The sequence below is a fragment of the Betta splendens genome, chromosome 5 (assembly GCF_900634795.4).
Source record: "Betta splendens chromosome 5, fBetSpl5.4, whole genome shotgun sequence".
Classification (NCBI taxonomy): Eukaryota; Metazoa; Chordata; class Actinopteri; order Anabantiformes; family Osphronemidae; genus Betta; species Betta splendens.
In genome coordinates this window covers 17,498,960-17,518,764 of record NC_040885.2, presented here as the reverse complement: position 1 = coordinate 17,518,764, position 19,805 = coordinate 17,498,960, and the positions used below count along the sequence as shown (strand labels likewise).

Sequence of the window (19,805 nt, the reverse complement as noted above, 5' to 3'; positions counted from 1 at the left end):
CACTACCTCCGCTGTGATGGATGGACCCAGCAGCGGCGCCGAGCTCCTCCCGCCGCCCGCAGTCGGCCCCGTTTGGCCTCGGGCAGCATCCGCTGGACACGCGGGTTTATTGAAGGTGCACGTTTGGTGCAACACAGTCAAACATTTCCTGAAAGCTTCCATCTTTGGAGCAGATGCGTCCGTGAGCCGCACCGAGCCTCGAAGCCACACCAGCTGGCAGGAAACTGGAAGTCACCGGATCCGTGAGCAGTGATGTGAATAAAGGCTGGATCCTGCGTCGGCTCAGGGTTTCACACGCGTTCAGCATCACTGCACCACAAGCCAAATCGAGTCCAGGTCCTGGCACCTATAATATATTTATTGGATCATTGGAAGCCGGCTTTCTGAGCCCGAGTTGGGATTAAGAGCGTTTGAGCAGCGTATAGGAAAACTACACAGGGCTCTGCTTTAAATCATCACAGAAAGATTCAAAGTGCAGTCAGAGGCAGGAGCGAGTAGCATTTAGGTCAGTATCGGTATCAGCAATAATTCAGTTCCGCTGACTCAGCATCAGACCCTGTTGACATGTTTACGACAGTAGCACGATGCTTAATAACGGTGGAGTATGTGGGACAGGCACCGGGGGACGTGGCCACAGCTGGGACGGCCCCGCGCTCGCATTTCTCCCTGCGACCGGAGCATCTGCCTCCACCTGCGCCCTGGAGGTGCGCGGCTGCAGCGGCGAGCCGCTCTCCGAGCCTCCTCTGATTTATTCACTGTTTGGCTCACCCTGCTCTGAACCTGTCCCGCGAGGCTTCCAGCCGCTCTCGCCCTCCTCCTGCAGCGTACGTGCACTACATGCCTCCTCGACCCGGCTCCATCCCAACGCTGCTCCCGCTTTCGCAACAGAGAATGAGAACCAGGCCCGGCCCGAGCCCCCCCCCCACCCCGGCCCAGCGCGGGTCATCTGCTCGTCACAATGTGCAGCCCTGCCGTGAGCGCGCAGGACGCCGTTCATGGTTCACCGGGATCCAAATGAATGTTTATGAGCCTCGTACGGCAGCGAGCGCACGCACTAAACCACGGTTTACAGCCGCTCCCCATAGGTCCGCCTCGGCCGAGCCCGTCCGTGACCGAGTCTGCAGCTCGGAACTCATTTTATTGTGTAAATCCTGACACGTCGGCCGTGTTGCTGCTTTAATGATTGAAGCCAAGGAACAGAAGCTAAAATAAAAGGATGACTAGATAAAGAAGGTGCCTGTTGTACCTTTAGACTCTCACAGATATTGAACAGCAACTACAAAATGGAAAATGCAATATTAAAAATACAATTTAGCAAATGAGGCTATTGTGCTGAAGCAAATCATGCCTTTGTTGTGATTTTACAGTGATTCTTCCTTTCATAGTGATGAACTGCTGCGGCTTCAGACGCACGTTGGCCTCACTTGTTGTGCGAGAGCGGCTCCGTGGCTGTTGTTGCCTGGTGAGGTTCCCCAGAAAGGTGTCTCAGCGCTGCGTGGGAGTGCACATACTTCAACCTTCAGCACAGAATTGGGAAACGTACCCTCAGGCTCCTATTTTACATCCACACCAGGAGGACAGCTGTGTGTGCCAGGTGCTGCTGTGAAGCCAGGGAAGAGTCAGCCCAGCATTTCTTTATGTTGTTGCGTATCAGCTACAACTCCTTTATGCTAAACAGCTGCAGAGTCGTGTTGATTCCTTTCTAACTCCGTTTTACAATCATACTGTAACTGTTTAACTATAAACCCTTTATTTCAGAAATGTGCTTTGGCTCAGTGGCTTCAAAGCTAATGAGTTCACATCCCCTAATGTCAAAGTACAGAGTGTAGAGAAGATCAGCTGTTGTTTATTGATGCAGCCTTTCATTCACTTCATTGGGATGAAGTCACAGATCAGATCAGCAGCTCCGTGTTTCTTCTTCTTAACTAAAGATACAGATGTTTTCGGAGGCTGAAACCCGACGACGCTCTCATGTTCCGACTGTGGCTCGGCCCATTCTTCGCGTGTGAGCAGCAGGTCCTGACTGACTTGTTCTGGGTTCATTATGTTTACGGCGAGCGACACCATCCCCCTGACAGAGAGCAGCAGCACGCGACCCCTCCCCCGAGTGTGTGTTGTGTTGTGACAACATGGCGTGTCACAGACACTGATCTCACACTGGAGGCGTTCATCAGCCAGACACACAACGAGCCGGCGTTCACGCTTCTCTGGACACGAGGAAACGCTAAAGCCCAATTTTATTAACTTGATTTCATTCAAAAACTCATCATCAGGCAGATAAAAAAAGAAGTGTAAAAAACAGACTACAGTAAGTGTCACTGACTAACTACAGGTATAAACCTATGGATGGCTTCTGTTCAGTGAGAATGGCACAGTCCTCCGTACTATACACACAAACAGGACCAGGGTGTGTCCTGCAGCTCCTCAATTAACTCTACTGGGAGTCGAGCCCCTTTGTGAAAGTCGCTAAGTACTTGTCTCCACTCTAATGAGGTCTCCTCCGCTTCCAGCTCTTAAGGTCCATTTTCCCTTCATTAAACCAGCGTTCGAGTCCCATGACGGTTCCGTGACATCCACGTTCATGTCCTCCCTTTGAATGTGTTCATGCAGGTGTACGTCCCCGAAAACTTGTGGATTTCTTCAAGTGCAACTTGTGGCATGAAGCTAAAAGGTGAATATGAAGATGAGAGACTGTTAGCATGAAACACAAGCTGAGGAGTAATGAGGAGGAAGCAAACATTTTCACAGCGTCACCTCTTCAGGATGACGAGCGCGTGCATGGTCCAGGGCAGGTAGAGGAAGGCCCTGTCCGCTCTGACTGCGTCCACCGTCCTCTGGGCCACGACCTCGGGGTTCAGAGGTGGGAAGAGCTGAGGAAACCTGGAAAGGAGCAGTGGATCAGACACAGTGCAGGAGCTGGACAGCTGTGCAAACTTTCCAGCTTCGTGTCAGTCAGTAATAAAGATGTGCTGGGGAGTAGCTCATTACACAGTGGAAAGGTCAGGAGGACACCGGGGTCCAAGGGACATGTTTTCTGGCAACCACGAGTGCTGCACGAAATTCCATGAGAGCAGTTCATCCGCTACTTTTCATTATTATTATTATTCCACTCTAAACCACTAATGTTAACCTTTCAGACGCACGAGGAAAAAGATCCCTAATGCGAAACATATGACAGAGCACATGAGTGTGGAGGATTCTCACCTGACCCTCATGCCCTGGAACATCTCGGTGTTGGTGTGGAAGGGCAGCACCGTGGTGCAGCCCACGCCCGGGCAGTCCAGCAGGCCCAGCGTCAGGCTCTCCATGAAGGCCAGCGACGAGGCCTTGGATGTGCAGTAGTCTATGGCGCCCGGGATGGGGGACTGGGACAGGATGGAGTTGATGCACACGACGTGGCCGTGCTGCAGCTCCAGCATCCGAGGCAGGAAGGCTTTTGTAGTCTGAGAGGGAGAGAGAGAGGTGGAAATAAGGTGAATTCATTCAGCAGAGGAAAAAGAGGAACAGACGAGAGACACTGTAGGCACAGATTGAATTTCCATTTTCATTTAGCTGATAATTGCATTTCTGTCTGCATATGACAGTCTTTTGATCTCCATTCAAAATAAAAAATGCCCCGAGTTTCCAAACGTCCCTGATGTTTCTGAGGCTGATAGTCAATTTGGAAATACCCCATTTAATCCCCCGTAATAACGGTCATGACTGACAGCTCCGGGGCGCTATAATCAAACTATGAAAACGATAAGGGCTAATCTGCCAGGAGGAATTCCCCGCATGCGTGAGTGGGTCTTACCCAGAACTGGCCCAAGGTGTTGACGTGCTGCGACTTCAGGAGGCTGTCGTCGTCGCTGTCCATCAGACTTTTGCCGTGGACCACGGCTGCGTTGTTCACCAGTATGGTGACGTCCCCCACCTGAGGTTTACAGACAGTCAGAAGTGGGTTCTGGGCCTGGAGCTCTACAGACCCTTAGAACTATCAACCCGCCGTACCTTCTCCCTCACCACCTTGGCTTGTTTGTACACTTCCTCCCGATTGGCCACGTCACACAGGAAGTAATGGCACTCGGTTCCCGAGAGAGAAATCTCCTCAGCCGTCTCTTTGAGGCACTTCTCCGTTCGGCCCCACAAGATCACCTGCGAACAAAGGTGAGGAACAAACCCAAAGTGAATCAAAAGCTGGTTGTCCGTCAGTCAGCGGACCATTACGTGTGTCGCGCACAATTTTTCTGGCAAGGAGACCTGGAGGAAGCACAGAGATGCTCCTTTCATTCAGGGAACAGAGAGGCCATTTTCGCTCTAACAAATAGTTTTTGAGCGAGATTAAAGGCTCAGGGGCTGCTGCGAGAATGAATCGTCTCTTCATCCTCCCGGAGACTAAATGAAGGCCAGTCATTTGAGCAGGGAACACGGGGTTGGGGATGGAGGTGGGGGACTGGTGATTGGGCAATTAGATCTGTCAGTCTCTGGGGTCAGGGAAAGGTAATGAAATCAGGGGGTGAGCCCTCCTCATCTCTCAAATACAAATTCTCCAAGAGATTACATGGCCTGTTGGGCAGATGAGCCCTGTCATTTCTGGTCAGGGAGTCTGGAAACCGTGCGTGTGTGAAGTGCTGAGGACGGCAGTGTGGGATTTGGCCGCTCGCCCGTGACCAAGGTTAATATTTGAGCACCCAGTGCTGTGGAAAGTGATCTTGTGTATGTGAGGCAGAGGGACGGTACACAGAACGCGAACGTGGGGCGGCTGAAGCTGCTGCTGCTGAAGCTGAAGCTGCTGAAGCTGCTGCTGAAGCTGAAGTTTCTAAAGCTGCTGCTGAAGCTGAAGTTTCTAAAGCTGCTGCTGAAGCTGAAGCTGAAGCAGAAGCTGCTGCTGAAGCTAAAGCTGAAGCTGCTGCTGAAGCTGAAGCAGAAGCTGCTGCTGAAGCAGAAGCTGCTGCTGCTGCTGCTGCTGCTGAAGCTGCTGCTGAAGCTGCTAAAGCTGCTGCTGAAGCTAAAGCAGAAGCTGCTGCTGAAGCAGAAGCTGCTGCTGAAGCTGCTGCTGAAGCTGCTGCTGAAGCTGCTGCTGAAGCTGAAGCTGCTGCTGCTGCTGAAGCTGCTGCTAAAGCTGAAGCTGAAGCTAAAGCTGAAGCTGAAGCAGAAGCTGTGACTCTGAGCTGTTACGCAGCCGGGAGCCCATGCTTCACTCACAGCGCATTCATTTGCGTACCGTAGCTGCAACCTTTAAAGGGATGGAGCCGCTTGTAAACGCATGCGGCGTTCATTAGCAGGTCTCCCACGGTGCTCCTGGCGGAGGCAAGGCAAACACTAAATATTGACAGTGCAGAGCCTGAGCGACACCAGAGATTACGGAGTGAAAAGTATTCTTTATTTAGCTATCAGATGTGGAGCAGCGACTGTTTGGCTCCCCCTGTGAAGCGCTCTTGTTTGAGTTGCGTGTGATTGGCTTTTTTGTTTGCTTCATTTGCAAGCCTATTTGAGTAATCAGCCCAGGCAGACAGGTCTTGATAAATAACTGAAAGCTTTTAATGGGATTTGAGCCTTACAAACAAAGCTGACAGCTCTCATTAAAAGTCTGCACTCAAACTGTGCTCTCCTGGTAACATGTTATTTAATTCATTAAGTTTATCAGCCGTCACAACACGCAGGACCCTCCGAATAAACAAGGCCCGGCCAAATTGCTGCTGGAGGAGAAACAGTAAGAAAAGGCTGTTAATTGACCTCGTACAGGCCTCCTTCCCTATCGCCACTAATCCAGTTATTGTTCTAACCAGGCAACGCACGCTGGAGCTACACGCGCCCTAATCGACACATTAATGCTGCAGAGAAAACCAGACCTTGAGCAGCCGCTCATCTGGACCGCTCGGGTTCTGGACGCGCGGCCGGGTACCAGCCCTCCTCTTCACACCCATGGAACGGGCCAGCGCCGGGGCGGCACACAGAGGGGGCAGCGGGAGTTCAGGAGGCAGTCGCCTGCCGCTGTCTAATTACTGCAGAGACAGCAAGGTCAGCGGCGGGGCAAGACCCAGCTGGGAGCGGTGGGCTTCCCGCCTCCAGCAGCACAGGAAGGCCTGCAGCCAGGCACGGGGGGAGGCGGCCCAGGAGCACGGGGGGAGGCGGCCCAGGAGCACGGGGGGAGGCGGCCCAGGAGCACGGGGGGAGGCGGCCCAGGAGCACGGGGGGAGGTGGCCCAGGAGCACGGGGGGACCAGGCCCCGGAACACGGTGGAACCAACCCAGGAGCATGGGGGAACCGGGACCGGAGCATGGGGGGGACCAGGCCCAGGAACACGGTGGAACTGACCCAGGAGCATGGGGGAACCGGGACCGGAGCATGGGGGGACCAGGCCCAGGAACACGGTGGAACTGACCCAGGAGCACGGGGGGAACCGGGACCGGAGCATGGGGGGAACCAGCCCAGGAGCACAAAAGAACCGGCCCAGGAGCACGGGGGGAACCGACCCAGGAGCATGGGGGGAACCGGCCCCAGAGCACGGGGGGAACCGACCCAGGAGCATGGGGGAACCAGGCCAGGAGCACAGGTCCGTTCCAGTGACAGCCGCCTGTCAGCTGGTTTCTGAAAGCTCTGAGCGCTGACGCTTGGGTTCGGGTTTATTGTCTCAGACCACTGCTCCTCTCCGGGTCCTGGCTCCCCCGTCTCGCCTCCTCCCGTCGGCCTCACAATCACCAGGAGAAAGCACTCTCCCGTCAGTCACGGAGGAGCCGGGCCGGGGTGAGCGCGAGTTCACGGGGGTCGGCCCTATTCATAATTACTGTCCTATTTCCTTTTAGCATCTCTTAAGGCAGGGAGTAATTGTCACACACATTAGCACAGGTGTTGTTTTCAAAGCCTTCACACCTTGATAATAGCCAACAATGGGGCGCTGAAAACGTAGTGACATCCTTTGTTGTGCAGCTGCAAAGTAAAGCTTTTAAAACCCACCGGTTTCTTCTTGCTCGTTCCCCGAGGAGATGGCATTGAAAGACAGAGGGAGGCAGTTAGTGTTTCATTGAGCTCTTAGCAGTGTTTTCAAGCAGCTAAAATTGCGCCTAAAGAGAGCATCCAGGACGTGGAGCCCGTGTCACACATGTAGGGGTGATTACGAGCTCGCGTTCTCCACCACCGCTCTGCTGCTGCTCGCGAGCAGCGCTGCAGTGCGTTAACGCGCTGAACGCACGGCGCCGCCTCATCGGGCCGTGGGACGTTCACGGACGGGAAGACGCAGCAGCTGCAGATGATGATGATGAAGCAGCGGTGAACCTGACCTGCTGCCAGGAAGCATCCACGTAGCTGCTGGAGACGTTCAGGCCAGGAGGGTGGGGGTGTGGGGGGGGTGGGGGGGGGGGGGGGGGGGTGCTTGGTCCTAATCCGTTACCACTGGGGACATTAGCATGACCGGTGTGGCCTAATGAAACTACTCCACTGCTTGTTTCATTCACAGCATATCCAGGTGGGATCTCACTCTGACGCCTTTTCATCATTTCATCAATCAATCCATGAAAGCGCAGCCTGCTCTGGTTGGGGTCATTGCTCGTATGCCTAAAAACCAAAACCTGGTCTGTCTTTCATTAAAAGCATCGCGGAGCCTCTTCTGCCTCTTTTAGCACAAACTGCTAAAAAACCGGCTCCGTGGCCCTGAAGTAGTTCCATCATGCACATACCGCCCCCCCACTCATTTAACACCAGTCAAACCAGAATCGCCACAGACCTTCGCAGAGCGCACGTGACACCAGCACTGCGCCTTCGGCATCAATCAGCCTTAAGCCGCCGTTGCTCCATGTCTGAACTGAACCTGAGGGCGGTGTCACCGGTGCCGCTGGATCGGCGAGGCCACTCAGAGGTCGTGATCTCTGCTGGGGGGGGGGGCAGGTACGAGGGTCTACCTGCCGCTGGACGGGGTTCGGACACGAAGCAGGACTGTGGTGAAAAGGAACGCGCCACGGTCGGTAAACCCACCTTTCTGGCGCCTTGTCTCGCGAACTCTTTGGCCAGGTGACGTCCGATGCCTCGCCCGCCGCCGGTGACCAGCACCACCTCCCCGGTCAGGTCCTTCCTTCTGCCGGGCACTATCGTGGACAGAGTCGCCCGTATGATGTGGTAGAGCATCTGCACCGGGAAGCAGACCATGCGACACGCGCTCCGCCACTCCATGTCGGCAAAGCGCCCGCAGTTACGTTCACGCCGCGAGTTTACGCGCACCGTCCGCGCGAGCGGAGTTCACAAACGGCGCCTCGGCAGCGCCCGCGACTTTATCCGCACGTAAACACGGTCATGTGCAGCCGCACAGCGCGTCGCAGGAGGAGTCCAGCAGCGAAGAAGTCCGAGCGCACGACTGCGGGACTCGACGGACTCGTGACATGTCAGTGGACGCGCATCAGGGTCCGAGGCAGTGGTCGCTCATTACGCGTCCGTCGGAGGCACAGACGCGGATCCAGGCGCGCTCCGTGGCGCGCGCTGCTCACGCTGTCGGGCTTTGGCGCGGGGTTCCTGTCTGCCGCCTTATATATTAGCGCCTCTGCCCCGACTCCGGTCGTTCATAGTGAGAGGTGCAGGATGGAACCAAAGGGGAGGTCTGTGGGGGCATTAATCCTGATTGACATGTTAAGTGGGCATGAATATTTTGCTCCAGTGCCCGTGTGCCCTGAGTGGTTGCCTGCCGTCTCCTCCCCACCCCCTCCGTGTGTTTACAGCGGTGGGGCTCAATCTGCGGCGCAGACCCCCCCCCCCCCGCCCCTCTGCGTCCCAGGTGGGCTCCCAAATTCTATTGGGAGAGTTTAACCGCATAATTCCATTGACTCCAGTTGAACCTTGTTACACAACCTGCAGAATGACAATGCAGACGCAGCCCCGCTTTTGACTGACAGTCGATGCAAATCCAACAACAAAAGACATTCTTATGCAGGAGTGGAGTGATGGTCAGCGAGTCCCGAACCAGGCCACGTTAATGAAGTCAAGCAAATGAGCAAATACTGGTCAACTGAGCCCGAGACAAACACACAACAGTTCTAAAAATCCTAATTATTCTGATTATAAAAACTTACATAAACATAAAAGTTAAGTCTAGAATAAAAGTGTTAAAACAAAAGTATATCACTAACGTCTTCTACTGATTTCCTGATACACTCCAGTTGTTGGAATCACATTTGTTGTGTTACTGTATTTTTTGGAGCCGGGTATGTTCTGTGTGTGTGTGTGTGTGTGTGTGTGTGTGTGTGTGTGTGTGTGTGTGTGTGTGTGTGTGTGTGTGTGTGTGTGTGTGTGTGTGTGTGTGTGTCTGTGTGTGACAGTGCAATTTGGGAAATAGGTCATCCCAGTCTCAGGAGTCTGGCAGGGTGACAAACACAAAATGGCATGATTGCTTCCTAAACAAATCCCATGAATTCATGGGCCTCAGACAAGATTCCAGTCTGTGATTTTTGGCCCCGGCGCTGTGATTTTTACTGGGTATTGCTGAATGCAGGGCTTTTTCAGCAACTGGGATGGGTTTAAAGAGCAACCTCACAATGGCTGCTTTGTGCTGGGCTGAGCTACTTAGGGGAGGCAGAGAGGCTCTCAGCGGCCGCCAAAACCTCCAAGACAGCACGACTCCAGATGCCGTCTTCATTTTACAGAGTCACAAAACGCCAACCCCCAAAGTCAAGCCGCACTTCATGCTCTGAAACGAAACCAAAGTTACTGGATTCGCCACAAACGGGGCTTTAATCTAAACATACGCGCCGCACTGAGCGGTGGCGAAACGCAAACATGTAAATAGAGCGCGTGTCAGGAGCAGCGGATCATTCATCCTTGTGCTATCACTGCCATCTACAGATCAGCCGGGAAAGTTCAGAGCGGCCGCCGTGGGTCTGCGCTCACACCGCACCAGTAAAATGCAGCCATCACTGTAAATGATAACGCTGACTTGGAGTCAAGTGAGCGCTGACAAAGCGCCTTGTTGACGCCGTTGTACAGTATCACATTCACCGGTGCCACAGCTTGATTCCTTTGGCAAACGCAATTACTTTAACTACACAGGCATAAAATGTGTTAAAGAACGTGATTACTGGTGCAGCCAAGGTGGGAGGGGTGGGAGCGGCCGAGGGCAGGCAGATAAAGCATCTACTCCTAATGACTCCCCTTCAGCCGAGCACACCGGCGACGCCATGGACATCGGCTCGGCCATTTTAATAATTGGCTTCGCTGCTCTCCTCGCAGCCTTCCTCCTCCTCGTAATTGGACTCGTGCACTCGGAGCTGATGAATTCAGACGTTCCTCGCGGGGTTACAAATAGAGGGAAGCTGCACTGGGTTCATGGCTTGTTGGTTGGCGTAGCGGTTGTGGTGAGTATCTGCAGCGTCTGGTGCTTGATATTCTGCTTCCTGAGCATTAAGGTACCTGTTTTAATGAACAATTAAACACATTTGATGAAGTAAAACCTCAGTATAGAGCACAACAATCTCTTGGGAAAGATAAAAACTTTGTTCTTAAAGGCCGTCCTTCCTTTGTCCTCTAGCATCTGATAACGCCCAGATCAGAGAAGCGTTAGATAAGAAATCACGTCTGACAAAGGCCTGAGACAGGCAAGGTCACGCGCTGGCCTCCTTTGATGTTGTCATCGTAAATATAGTTGCTCAGTGAGAATAACTTTCACGTTGACTTCTAACATCGTTTCCCATTTGGGCTAAACTCGGCGGCGGCTCTCTCCTGCCAGGGCCGGATTCTGCATCGTCTGGGCGTTTGTCATCAGATCAGCTTCATCCGCTGGTTCGTGGCCCGTCATCTGCTTGGGTCCAGGCCAGTTCCGGCAGGGCTCAGAGTCAAAGACCTGCAGTTCTGCGAGGTGCCGGTGAGAGTCTACGAGCCGACCAGCGTTCGCGGCGGCTTGAGGAGAGGTCTGGTCTACTTCCATGGAGGAGGCTGGGTGTTGGGGAGTATAGGTAGCCAGTGTTTCTGGTTTTAACCTAAACCCAAAACCACAGCAAGCCATGAAAAACACTCTCTGTGTGATTTTCTGCAGATTCTGTTGACGAAGTCTGCCGCTACCTCGCACAAGAGTCGGACTCCACCGTCGTTTCTGTCGGGTACCTGAACCTCTCCCACACTTCACACAAATATCCAAATGTCTAGTTGGTCTATTTAAGCTCCGTTTGCTCCCCAGCTACAGATTAGCCCCTGAGCACCGGTACCCCGCCCCGCTGGACGACTGCCAGGCCGCCACGTGTCACTTCCTGTCTGCGGCCGAGGCAGAGTTCGGCGTGGACCCGCGCAGAGTGGCGGTCGGGGGAGACGGCGCCGGCGCTAACCTGGCAGCAGCGCTGTGCCAGCGGCTGGCGAGGGCCGAGGACGGACATCTGCCGTCGCCCCGCGCCCAAATCCTCCTCTACCCCGCGCTGCAGATGGCAGATTTCAACTTGCCCTCGTACCAGCAAAATCATGCTGTGCCCATATTGTTCCGTGGCCGGATGGCGTTCTACTTCCTGCAGTACCTCAGCGGGGACGTCTCGCTGTGCCAAGACGTGCTGGAGGGCAACCACGTCCCCACTGAGCTCCGGCCACGCTACAAACAATGTCTCTGTCCCTCCAACCTTCCCTCCGAATGCCTCGCCCGCGGTTTCCGCGAGCGGCCGCGCCCGGAGTTCGACGGGGAGGCGTATCACGCCGTCAGAGCCGGTCTGGAAGCCGAGGTCTCGCCTCTGCTGGCCGCCGACGCCGCCATTCAGCGGAGCCCGCCCACGTTCATCCTCACCTGCGAGTACGACGTGCTGCGGGACGAGGGCCTCCTCTACAGGAAGCGGCTGCTGGACCTGAACGTGGACGTCACCTGGCAGCACGTGCCGGACGGCGTCCACGGCGTCCTCAACTTCTTCAGGCAGCGCTGGCTGGGCTTTCCCTGCGCACAGGGGGTCGTGGACGGCGTCGTCAGTTACCTGAAGAGCCTGTGATGATGGATGCCGGGCTGGACGCGCTTCTGCTTTGCATTTTAATAAACAAAATTGCCCCTGGTGACAGTTTGTTTTCCTTCATTAGTGTCTAACATCTATATGATCAAAACCCTACGAAAATCAATGAACAAAATTTGTTTATTTAAAGCAGCCCAAGGTCAAAAACAGAACAGATTCTGTGGTGAAGTCTGAAGGACTGGTTTTAAGTGGTGCATTTCCTTTAAATAAACATCACATCCCTCCGCTCCCACAATACTCTGCCCGTCTTCCCTTTCACTGTTTGTTGTATCCATGGCAACGCAGGTCTTCGAGTTCCCCTCCACTGTCTATGCCAGGTGAGCGCGTCCACCCGCTAGCCCAGCATGAACCAGGACAAATGGGCCCAACCCGGGTGGAGAATCGAGCAGAAGTACGCCAGCAAGGTGCTGCTGGGCAACTGGGCAGAAGACAGGCTTCAGGTGAGCGCCGCGTCCGTCCGTCCGGAGCCTTTCTTACAGATCCAAACGTAACGCGTGTCCGTGACAGCGTGCCCGTGGCGCTGCAGCACCTCCGTCGGAACTCCAATCTATATTAAAGTGATTAGGCGGCCGCGGTTCAGCCACATCAGCACGGGCTCCCGCTGGGAGAGGCCGTAGCAGGAGACTAATTGCATTGACGGCAGGTTCGGCCACAGGCTGCTGGTTCAGGATCCGAGAGGAGAAATGGCTTTAGAAACGCGGCGCAACGGTGCGAATCGATGGCCAAGTGCGAGCTTTGCTGATCCCGGCGCCGGGCCCATTGCTCAAGCACCCGTTTGCCGGTTGTCCTCGCTCCCCTCTGCGACGCCTGTTTATTCTGTCTGACACAGTTCAGCCGGGAGCCGCGGGCCGCCAGCAGCACTAATCGCGCAGACTACCGGCCCCACTGGGACTTCAAGCCAGACACCTCGGAGAGAAGATCTGCCCTGCTGAGAGCTGAGGTCAGCCTTTAAGCGCTCATTCATGGCGTTAACACCAATTGAATGCCTGTCAGAACCCTGCAAGTCAGGGCTTTCTCCCTCAGACTGCGGCCACTTCTGCATAATATTGACGGCCCAGATAAAGGCTTGTGATAAAACTCTTTATGAAAGCAAGTTTCTGCTTAGACTCAGCAGTTGTGAGAAATGTGTATAATCATCAGTCCTAGTGGGCACTTAGAGCAATTTGCTGCTGTCACACGAAGAGCCCTTGAAGATTTTTTGCAAGAGAACAGGCCACGACCTCCGCAGCTTAATCCAGGGAGGCCGGTCTGTGTGTGGCTTTTCAGGGGCTCCCGTCCAAGCTGCTATTTGCACACGGAGGCGCGCCGTCCACTCGCCGCCTGATGACGCATTACGAGCAGAGCTTCGGGCCTAATCGCACCAGCGCGCTGCCCAATCTGCGCTGCTGGCGCCCGGACAGCTCGGCGCGGCAACCTGAGCGGAGCCACCGGCCAACGTCTGGTAGGAGAAAATAAACAGCACCGCGGCTCCAAGGCCCATATTACTCATAGGACCTTATTTTAACGCGTCCAGGCAACAAACAACCTTCAGCGTGTTTGTTGTGTTCATGAAATATTAAACGGCCGATGCCTTTCGATGGTCCAAATTAGCCGCCGCTGTAACGAGCGGCCGCCGTAACCGTTGGCGTCCTCTGCTTCTCCCAGCTCTTCCAGCCGTCCACGAGCCGCCGCAGTCCACGGAGCAGCGCCCGCCGGCGCCGAGCGTCTACAGGTCCGAGTACCAGCGGCACCCGCTCAGCGCCTTCTGCCGGCGCCGCGCCGCCAGGGCCCCGCGCGAGCGCTCCAGCCACCTCCACGCAGCCAACCGCGACAACAAGGACCTGGGCCTGAGGTGGGGCCCGATGCTGCAGGTGCCGGATCCCTGCCTGGGCCCGGCCCGATGACCCGCGTCACAGCTGTTGTATGTGTGGGTTATAAAATCTAACCAAGTCCATCATTTGGGACATTTAAGGAAATGAAAACATGAACACTGCTGCTGTATGTGGCCATTTTGTTTACAGTATATCAAGGTGTAGACTGTGATGAAAATATGTTCCATTCATACAAACTCCATGATGTGATAGCAGAGCTGCAGGTAAAAAAACAAAAGAGCACAACAAATGTGGACGGCAGCTGACCTGCGTCTCCACCAGAACCCACGAGTCCAAGGCGGCGTCTGAAGGGACGTGTCTGACTCCCGTTCCATTAGGTGTTTAATTACAGGGAATCAAAGTGTTTAATTAGGAAGAATCAAAGGCGCTTCTGTTTGATGGTCAGCCATCTGCGCCGCCTCCCGCTTCCCGCCCGCGTGCGTCCTTTCAGCGCAGCTGAAGCCCCGCGTTTCACCCGCTGTTAGTTGGTTAATCACTGCGCTGCGCTGCGCTGCGGACGCCCGCGCGTCACGTGACGCCTCGGCGGCGCGTCGTCTCCAAGCGGGCGGCGTTTGCCGCGCGAGCCACATGATGGCGCTACGGACGCACGTCACGGTGGAAGCGGGCGGCGCGTGCTGCGTCCCGAGCTTCCTGCTTCTGACGGAGAGACCTGGTTATTAATAAACACGATGAGGGATTTAAATTTCCAACCATTTGTCAGCGTATTTCCATTTTTAATGTCATTTTTAAACACTTAACCATTATGTGTTCTTCTGTTACAATAGCTTGGTCCTCTAATTGTGGATTTATATGCAATAAATGACACGTTTGAGTTTTGCCTTTATGCTTGTGAAACAACAAATTGCAAAACAACAATGTTTAACAGGTACAAAGAACATTTAATGTTGTTAGTGGTGATTTAGGGAAAAAATTGAATAAGGTTAAAAAATAACTACGAGTCTGAGAGCTGGAAGACTTTCAAAGGTAGTGACAAATGTTTCCAAAAGCTCACCGATTCATAACGTCTGACGTGTTCATTTCGATCCTGTCATTCTTAAAGAGCAACTGTGGATAATTGTACTGTATCCAGGCCACTGTGTAAGTTATATTTGTGCCCTACACAGCGGAGCACGGTGATGGATCGTCACCACATCGGCTACTGTCTGTAATGTATTAGAGCAGAATGAACTCATTTACTCTGAGACTTATTTAAAAATTGTCTCCGCTGCAAAAGAGGTTAAGCATCTGGGATGACATAAAACTAGCACAGTGACAGGAAGGAGTGGCAAATCAAAGGAAATAACAACTTACATGGCAGCACGTCTTGCGTAAATCTAAGCAAATAGTAGTTTGACTACCAATAAGCAAATAATACTTCATTTCGGGTGCCAGCGCCACAGCATAATACACACAAGACCCAGTCTGAGCGCACGGAGCAGGCGAGCGGAAAAACACCTTAAGCTAATGAAAACAAATGTTAGTGCAGTAGCATGTGAGGCTGGGTTGAATATCATCCTTTACAAAAACCCACCCAGTCGACAAGATGTAAAGCATATTTCTGCAGAGACACTCCATCACCACCTAATCTTATCAGTAGAAAACCGAGTCGTCCTCACACGCTGGTCTGCTGAGACCTCTTATCAGGGAGTGAGAGGACAAAGGGGAACAGTATGCCCTTTGCTGCAGAGAGGACACTCAAATCGTCATCGCTGAAACCCGGCGACACCTCATCGGCCTCGAACCTCATGGTGAACTGCCGGCTGACGCAGTAGATGGCGTTGTCCAGGGCCACGCACTGGAAGGCCGGGCAGCGCTGCAGCCGCTTGGAGCTGCACTCGTACCACAGGCGCGCCACCGTGTGGTAGCGGTAGGCGCCGACGCCCAGCAGGGGGTTCACGTCGAAGCGGTACAGGAACGGGCCCACCGCCACCAAGTCGGCGGTGCGGTCCCTGCTGCCCGCCAGCAGCCCCGCCCTCCACGCGTTGCTCCGGGGGCTGTAGCGCAGCAGCATGCATCGGAGGCTGCCCCCGGACACGAAGAGCTCGCCGCCGCAGACGGCCACGTGATGCGCCACGGCGAAGGTGTCGTTGGGCAGCGGCGCCACGAACGCCCAGCGGTCCGCGCGCGGGTCGTAGCGCTCCACCGAGGACAGGCACTCGCCTCCGATGGCGTAGATGCAGCCGTCCAGCGCTGCCAGCTTGCACCGCGGCCTGGCCTCGTTCATGGGACTGATCTCTTTCCAAATGGATGTCAAAGGATTGTAGCAAAACACTCGCCTCGACGGCGTCATCTCGCTGTGTGTGCCCTGGCAACCCAGCGCCACAAATAAGTAGTTGTCCATTGTGCACATGGCGCAGGCTTTGGAGACGACCTCCTGTGGGATGACACAGAGCGTGTGCCAGGAGTCTTTGTAGTCATCATAATAGTACACTGCACTGGATGTCCCCTTCTGCTCCGGCTCCATTGTCCTCGCTGCCGCATTCCTTGCCCAGTCTTGAGGGTCCATATCTGCCACCATGACGAATCTCCGTCCCCTCATTCTCTGCTTCTGGATATTTTCCCGCTCGTCCGCCATTAGCCGCCCATAAAGGCCGGGCTCCTTGAGCACATGGAGGTAGTTGTCCGACATGACCCTCAGAGCGGCCTGTTGAACGGCCGTCTGGTTGTTTTTTTTGGCCAGGGTCAACATCTCCAAACAGTTGCCCAGATCAAGCTTCCTCTTCAGGCTCTCCACATCATCCACAGACGCTGCCTCAGGCCCCTCCTGCATCATCAGGTCTTTGCGGTCTGTTGAGGGACTGATCCTGGTTTGAACAGAGATGGACTCCTCGCTGCTTGAGGCCAGCGGGTCAGTCATGGGAGTGGAGGGAGGACCGGGGAGCTCACATTGCTCTGCAGCAGAGAGGTAGCTCTGCTTGCGTAGGAGCACAGGCCTCGCAGGATGCGTCTGGCTTCCTGCTGAGCAGCGATCAACCAGATCCCGCATAATGATGGGGCTCAGAGAGGACAGAGAGTCTGAGAGGCTGCTGCCACGGCTTCCAAACTCCGCCGGCGGTGACTGGGCATTCCTCTCATATTGACCCGGCGCTGCCTTTGACTCCGTAATAGACTGGGACGAGGACTCAACATAGTAATCATATATCTTTCCATGCACAATCTGGTCGCCTCTTCCTTCCAGTACCAGTTGAGCGTCCTCCACTTTGATCTCGGCCTTGGAGAGGAAGCTGGAATAAGCCCCCTGGCACTCCAGGTCCTGCCTTAACTCCCTGCCCACACCCATGCTGCCCTCCAGCTTCTGCAGGAGGCAGGGGGAGCGGCGCCCTGTCGTAGCTGCCGTCCACTTCTCTGCAGGATCCGGAAGGTTCAAAGCAGATCCCAGTGGAATGTGACTGGTGGCAACCCGTGCTTCCGTCTGACGACTGGGTTTCTGTGCTTTCGTGATGATATCTTGGTCAAAGGATGATGAAACAGCATCTTCGCAGTTTTCAGCTGGGTGAGGGTGAGATTCAGCTGGCATGTCCCGGTCCCGTGTCGGATCATCAGGGTCTGGGTCCACGTCCAGGCGTCTGGACCGCTGCCTCCGCTCCCGTGGGTCGGACGCATGCGGCGCCTCCTCGACACCGACCTGGGTTTTCTCTGCTTCCCTGGAGCTGTGGAACCTGTAGGCCCACGAAACCAGCAGCACGGCAGCTACCGACAGACCCAGCTTGAGCAGGAGCTGCATGTCGACCTGGACTCCCAGGAGCTCTGCGATAGGCATCGCTGGATCGGTGAGAGCGGTGGCGAGCGGTTGGCTGATCCTGTTGACTAACGCTCAGCTGACGGGAGCATGCTCTCTGGTTTTGTTGTGCAGATCTGATGACTGCACCTCTTTGCTGTAAAATGACACCTCTAGAGGTACTATTTGCATCCCTGCCCTGCGGAGGCGGGGCCGCGGTCATGCTTTACCTGTGGCAAATTAGATGCAGATTCAGTGCCCATACACAGAATATGTAAATACCACATAGATCAACATTTGGTTATGCAATCTAACTCGCCAAAGCTTTTCCCACGGCATCTAAGAACCTTTTGAACAGGCAACAACCCAGAGTTTATTTAGGTTGCGTCATTGTTGCATTTCTCTTAGTATTTACATGATAAGGAGTCCGGCTTAACTTTACTATGAATTCTTGAAAGTGTCCATAAAGCCAAAATAGATGATGCTCCCTCACTGGCTCTACACACATCCAAAGCAGCAGAAGGAAAACAGTTTGAGTAAGGGGTGGGGAGCGGTGATAGATGACATCTCTCAAACGCGTAATAAGCAGGATACATCTGTTTGCACAGTCATGCCACGGATCAAAACTTTTTCTGTGCCAGCGCCGACGCTGAAATTACTCTGAAAAAGAAGCTGAGGATTGCTCTTAGACAACTAAATGGCATTCGCTTGGTATTATAACCACACAGGGCTGTAAATAATCCAAAACAAACTGGAAAAAAACAGGAGCCAGATGGAAGACGCGTCGACTGAGAAGCCTGACAATGTCATTCATTTTCCTGCTTTACTGAGATGCAAACATGCGGCTCTATCACACGGGAGGCGCGGCGTTCAGGTGCTGCTGTCAGACTGTCATTTGTGCTGCTGATAATACACTGGGACAAGGCTGCAGCCGACAACAGGGCCGTGTTTATTCTAACCGCAGCCTGCACGGCCCTTTAAAGGTGCACCATGAAAGGCACACGGGGGGTGTGTCAGGTGTCCCAGCCGAGGAGGGCGCCGCCTGGTCACCCGATACGCCGCGAAGGGAACCGGATTCTGCAAGCCTGGCTGACTCCTGAATAATTCACATCAGCTTCTTATCCTCACTGTGGCTCCCGGCGTCTGTATACGACTGTGTGCCGGCAAATTCGATTGTAAATAATTCTTGCATTGTAGTGTGGAGACACTCCCGCGTCTTGGTGAGTGTTGCCTTCCATTATAGGTTTGCAACATGTGACTGAACAAGAACAGAAGGCACGAAAAGAATGTACTTTTGTTGTATATAATAAGTATGGAGATTAGCGAAGCGTGGCACCGCGGCTGAGGGAGCATCCAGTCAGTCAAGGATGCGGCTTGTGACAATCAAAGCTCTTAAACCGTTTCTTATAAAATGCCGAAATACATAAAGGAAAGAGAGCTGCAGCGGTGCAAACGTAATGTGCGGGAGTCATCCAGCCTCGTCACAAACATAACTGACCTCCACTGACTTCTAAAGAGCAGCGCAACGGCTTCCTCATGCGTAAATAAAAGGTTCATAAATAAGCGCGACCTTGTTTTCACAACGATGTGCTTATAATTGAGAGCAATCAGTCCTGAGAAAGCAACAGAACGACTCAGTCAGGACTAAAAGAATTCAAATTTAAAAATGGAATAAAGACAAACATTTAAAGGGCTCTTACTGGTCTTATTTTGGTTTCTTGGTCCAGAATGATGTTACAAGTATTACTTTAGACAAAGCGATCATTCATTCTAGATTATTCTGTCCCTGGCGTGATGCTTAGTATGACTAGATGAACCCATGCATCATGTATGGCAAAAACAGACCAAACCCACAGAGGAGCCTCTCGAATGGAAGTGGACACACTATGCAGGTCTCATTTCCCAAATGCAGGAATATGGAGCTCGTGTCCCAAATGGATCCTGCAGGTCATTCCTTTCTAGTCGCCTAAGCCTAAAAATCTCTGCTCTCCTCGCACCTGCTTTAAACCATAATCCCTTAATACATGTTGTGTCCTTAGAATAGCTAAAATTGCAATTCTTGTGAAGACCAAAAAACTGCAGGCTCACTGTGCAATGAGCTATCGCTAACCGGGAGCGAACGAGCAGAAGCAATGTCGCAATCTCCTCAGAAGCAACGCCGGGGTCACAGACAGAAGTATCTGACTAACTAAAGACGGGAGTCGCCCGTAGCTGCACACACATCAGAACAGATCCGTCTCCTGGCATCGGCAGGCTGCTGTCAAAAGCGCCGCGCGAGGAGGGATCGGCGCCGGGTCAGACGGA

At 53.8% G+C, this 19,805-nt stretch overlaps 4 protein-coding genes across 6 annotated transcripts; 2 read left to right on the top strand and 2 right to left on the bottom strand.

The window, feature by feature from the left end:
• Window positions 1-2,219: 2,219 nt before the first annotated feature.
• dhrs3b (dehydrogenase/reductase (SDR family) member 3b) lies at window positions 2,220-8,473 on the bottom strand. Of its 2 annotated transcripts, none has more exons than XM_029150462.3 (6): window positions 7,951-8,473; window positions 3,991-4,134; window positions 3,794-3,913; window positions 3,205-3,443; window positions 2,755-2,880; window positions 2,220-2,664 (listed from the first exon to the last, which is right to left on the bottom strand). In XM_029150462.3, exons 1-6 carry the CDS (start codon window positions 8,143-8,145, stop codon window positions 2,580-2,582), a joined length of 909 nt encoding a protein of 302 aa, XP_029006295.1. In that variant the 5' UTR covers window positions 8,146-8,473; the 3' UTR covers window positions 2,220-2,579. The 2 variants fall into 2 exon arrangements, with proteins under 2 accessions (XP_029006295.1, XP_055364685.1); XM_055508710.1 differs by lacking the exon at window positions 7,951-8,473 and adding an exon at window positions 6,937-6,987.
• On the top strand, window positions 7,764-11,976 carry aadacl4 (arylacetamide deacetylase-like 4). 2 transcript variants are annotated; one of them, XM_055508709.1, is made up of 4 exons: window positions 7,764-7,936; window positions 10,685-10,910; window positions 10,991-11,054; window positions 11,132-11,976. In XM_055508709.1, exons 1-4 carry the CDS (start codon window positions 7,772-7,774, stop codon window positions 11,913-11,915), a joined length of 1,239 nt encoding a protein of 412 aa, XP_055364684.1. In that variant the 5' UTR covers window positions 7,764-7,771; the 3' UTR covers window positions 11,916-11,976. The 2 variants fall into 2 exon arrangements, with proteins under 2 accessions (XP_055364684.1, XP_029006257.1); XM_029150424.3 differs by lacking the exon at window positions 7,764-7,936 and adding an exon at window positions 8,780-10,313.
• A 150-nt stretch (window positions 11,977-12,126) lies between these two features.
• On the top strand, window positions 12,127-14,493 carry cfap107 (cilia and flagella associated protein 107). Its single transcript, XM_029150478.3, has 4 exons — window positions 12,127-12,373; window positions 12,763-12,873; window positions 13,200-13,374; window positions 13,578-14,493. The coding sequence occupies exons 1-4, from the start codon at window positions 12,278-12,280 to the stop codon at window positions 13,814-13,816; spliced, it is 621 nt and encodes a 206-aa protein (XP_029006311.1). The 5' UTR covers window positions 12,127-12,277; the 3' UTR covers window positions 13,817-14,493.
• Window positions 14,494-14,766: 273 nt separating this feature from the next.
• Window positions 14,767-19,715, bottom strand: klhdc7a (kelch domain containing 7A). The gene has a single exon (XM_029150354.3). It carries the CDS (start codon window positions 17,541-17,543, stop codon window positions 15,396-15,398), a length of 2,148 nt encoding a protein of 715 aa, XP_029006187.1. The 5' UTR covers window positions 17,544-19,715; the 3' UTR covers window positions 14,767-15,395.
• Window positions 19,716-19,805: the final 90 nt, after the last annotated feature.

Bases quoted from the DNA above. Each gene is read 5' to 3' on its own strand.
- dhrs3b (XM_029150462.3), bottom strand. From the start codon at position 8,145: ATGGAGTGGCGGAGCGCGTGTCGCATGGTCTGCTTCCCGGTGCAGATG. The intron at 3,914-3,990 runs GTACGGCGGGTT...TGTAAACCTCAG, and splicing joins CCAAGGTGGTGAGGGAGAAG to GTGGGGGACGTCACCATACT. The intron at 3,444-3,793 runs GTAAGACCCACT...TCTCCCTCTCAG, and splicing joins ACACCTTGGGCCAGTTCTGG to ACTACAAAAGCCTTCCTGCC.
- aadacl4 (XM_029150424.3), top strand. From the start codon at position 10,137: ATGGACATCGGCTCGGCCATTTTAATAATTGGCTTCGCTGCTCTCCTC. The intron at 10,314-10,684 runs GTGAGTATCTGC...CTCTCCTGCCAG, and splicing joins TGGTTGGCGTAGCGGTTGTG to GGCCGGATTCTGCATCGTCT. The intron at 10,911-10,990 runs GTAGCCAGTGTT...GATTTTCTGCAG, and splicing joins CTGGGTGTTGGGGAGTATAG to ATTCTGTTGACGAAGTCTGC.
- cfap107 (XM_029150478.3), top strand. From the start codon at position 12,278: ATGAACCAGGACAAATGGGCCCAACCCGGGTGGAGAATCGAGCAGAAG. The intron at 12,874-13,199 runs GTCAGCCTTTAA...GTGGCTTTTCAG, and splicing joins CTGCCCTGCTGAGAGCTGAG to GGGCTCCCGTCCAAGCTGCT. The intron at 13,375-13,577 runs GTAGGAGAAAAT...TGCTTCTCCCAG, and splicing joins GAGCCACCGGCCAACGTCTG to CTCTTCCAGCCGTCCACGAG.
- klhdc7a (XM_029150354.3), bottom strand. From the start codon at position 17,543: ATGCCTATCGCAGAGCTCCTGGGAGTCCAGGTCGACATGCAGCTCCTG.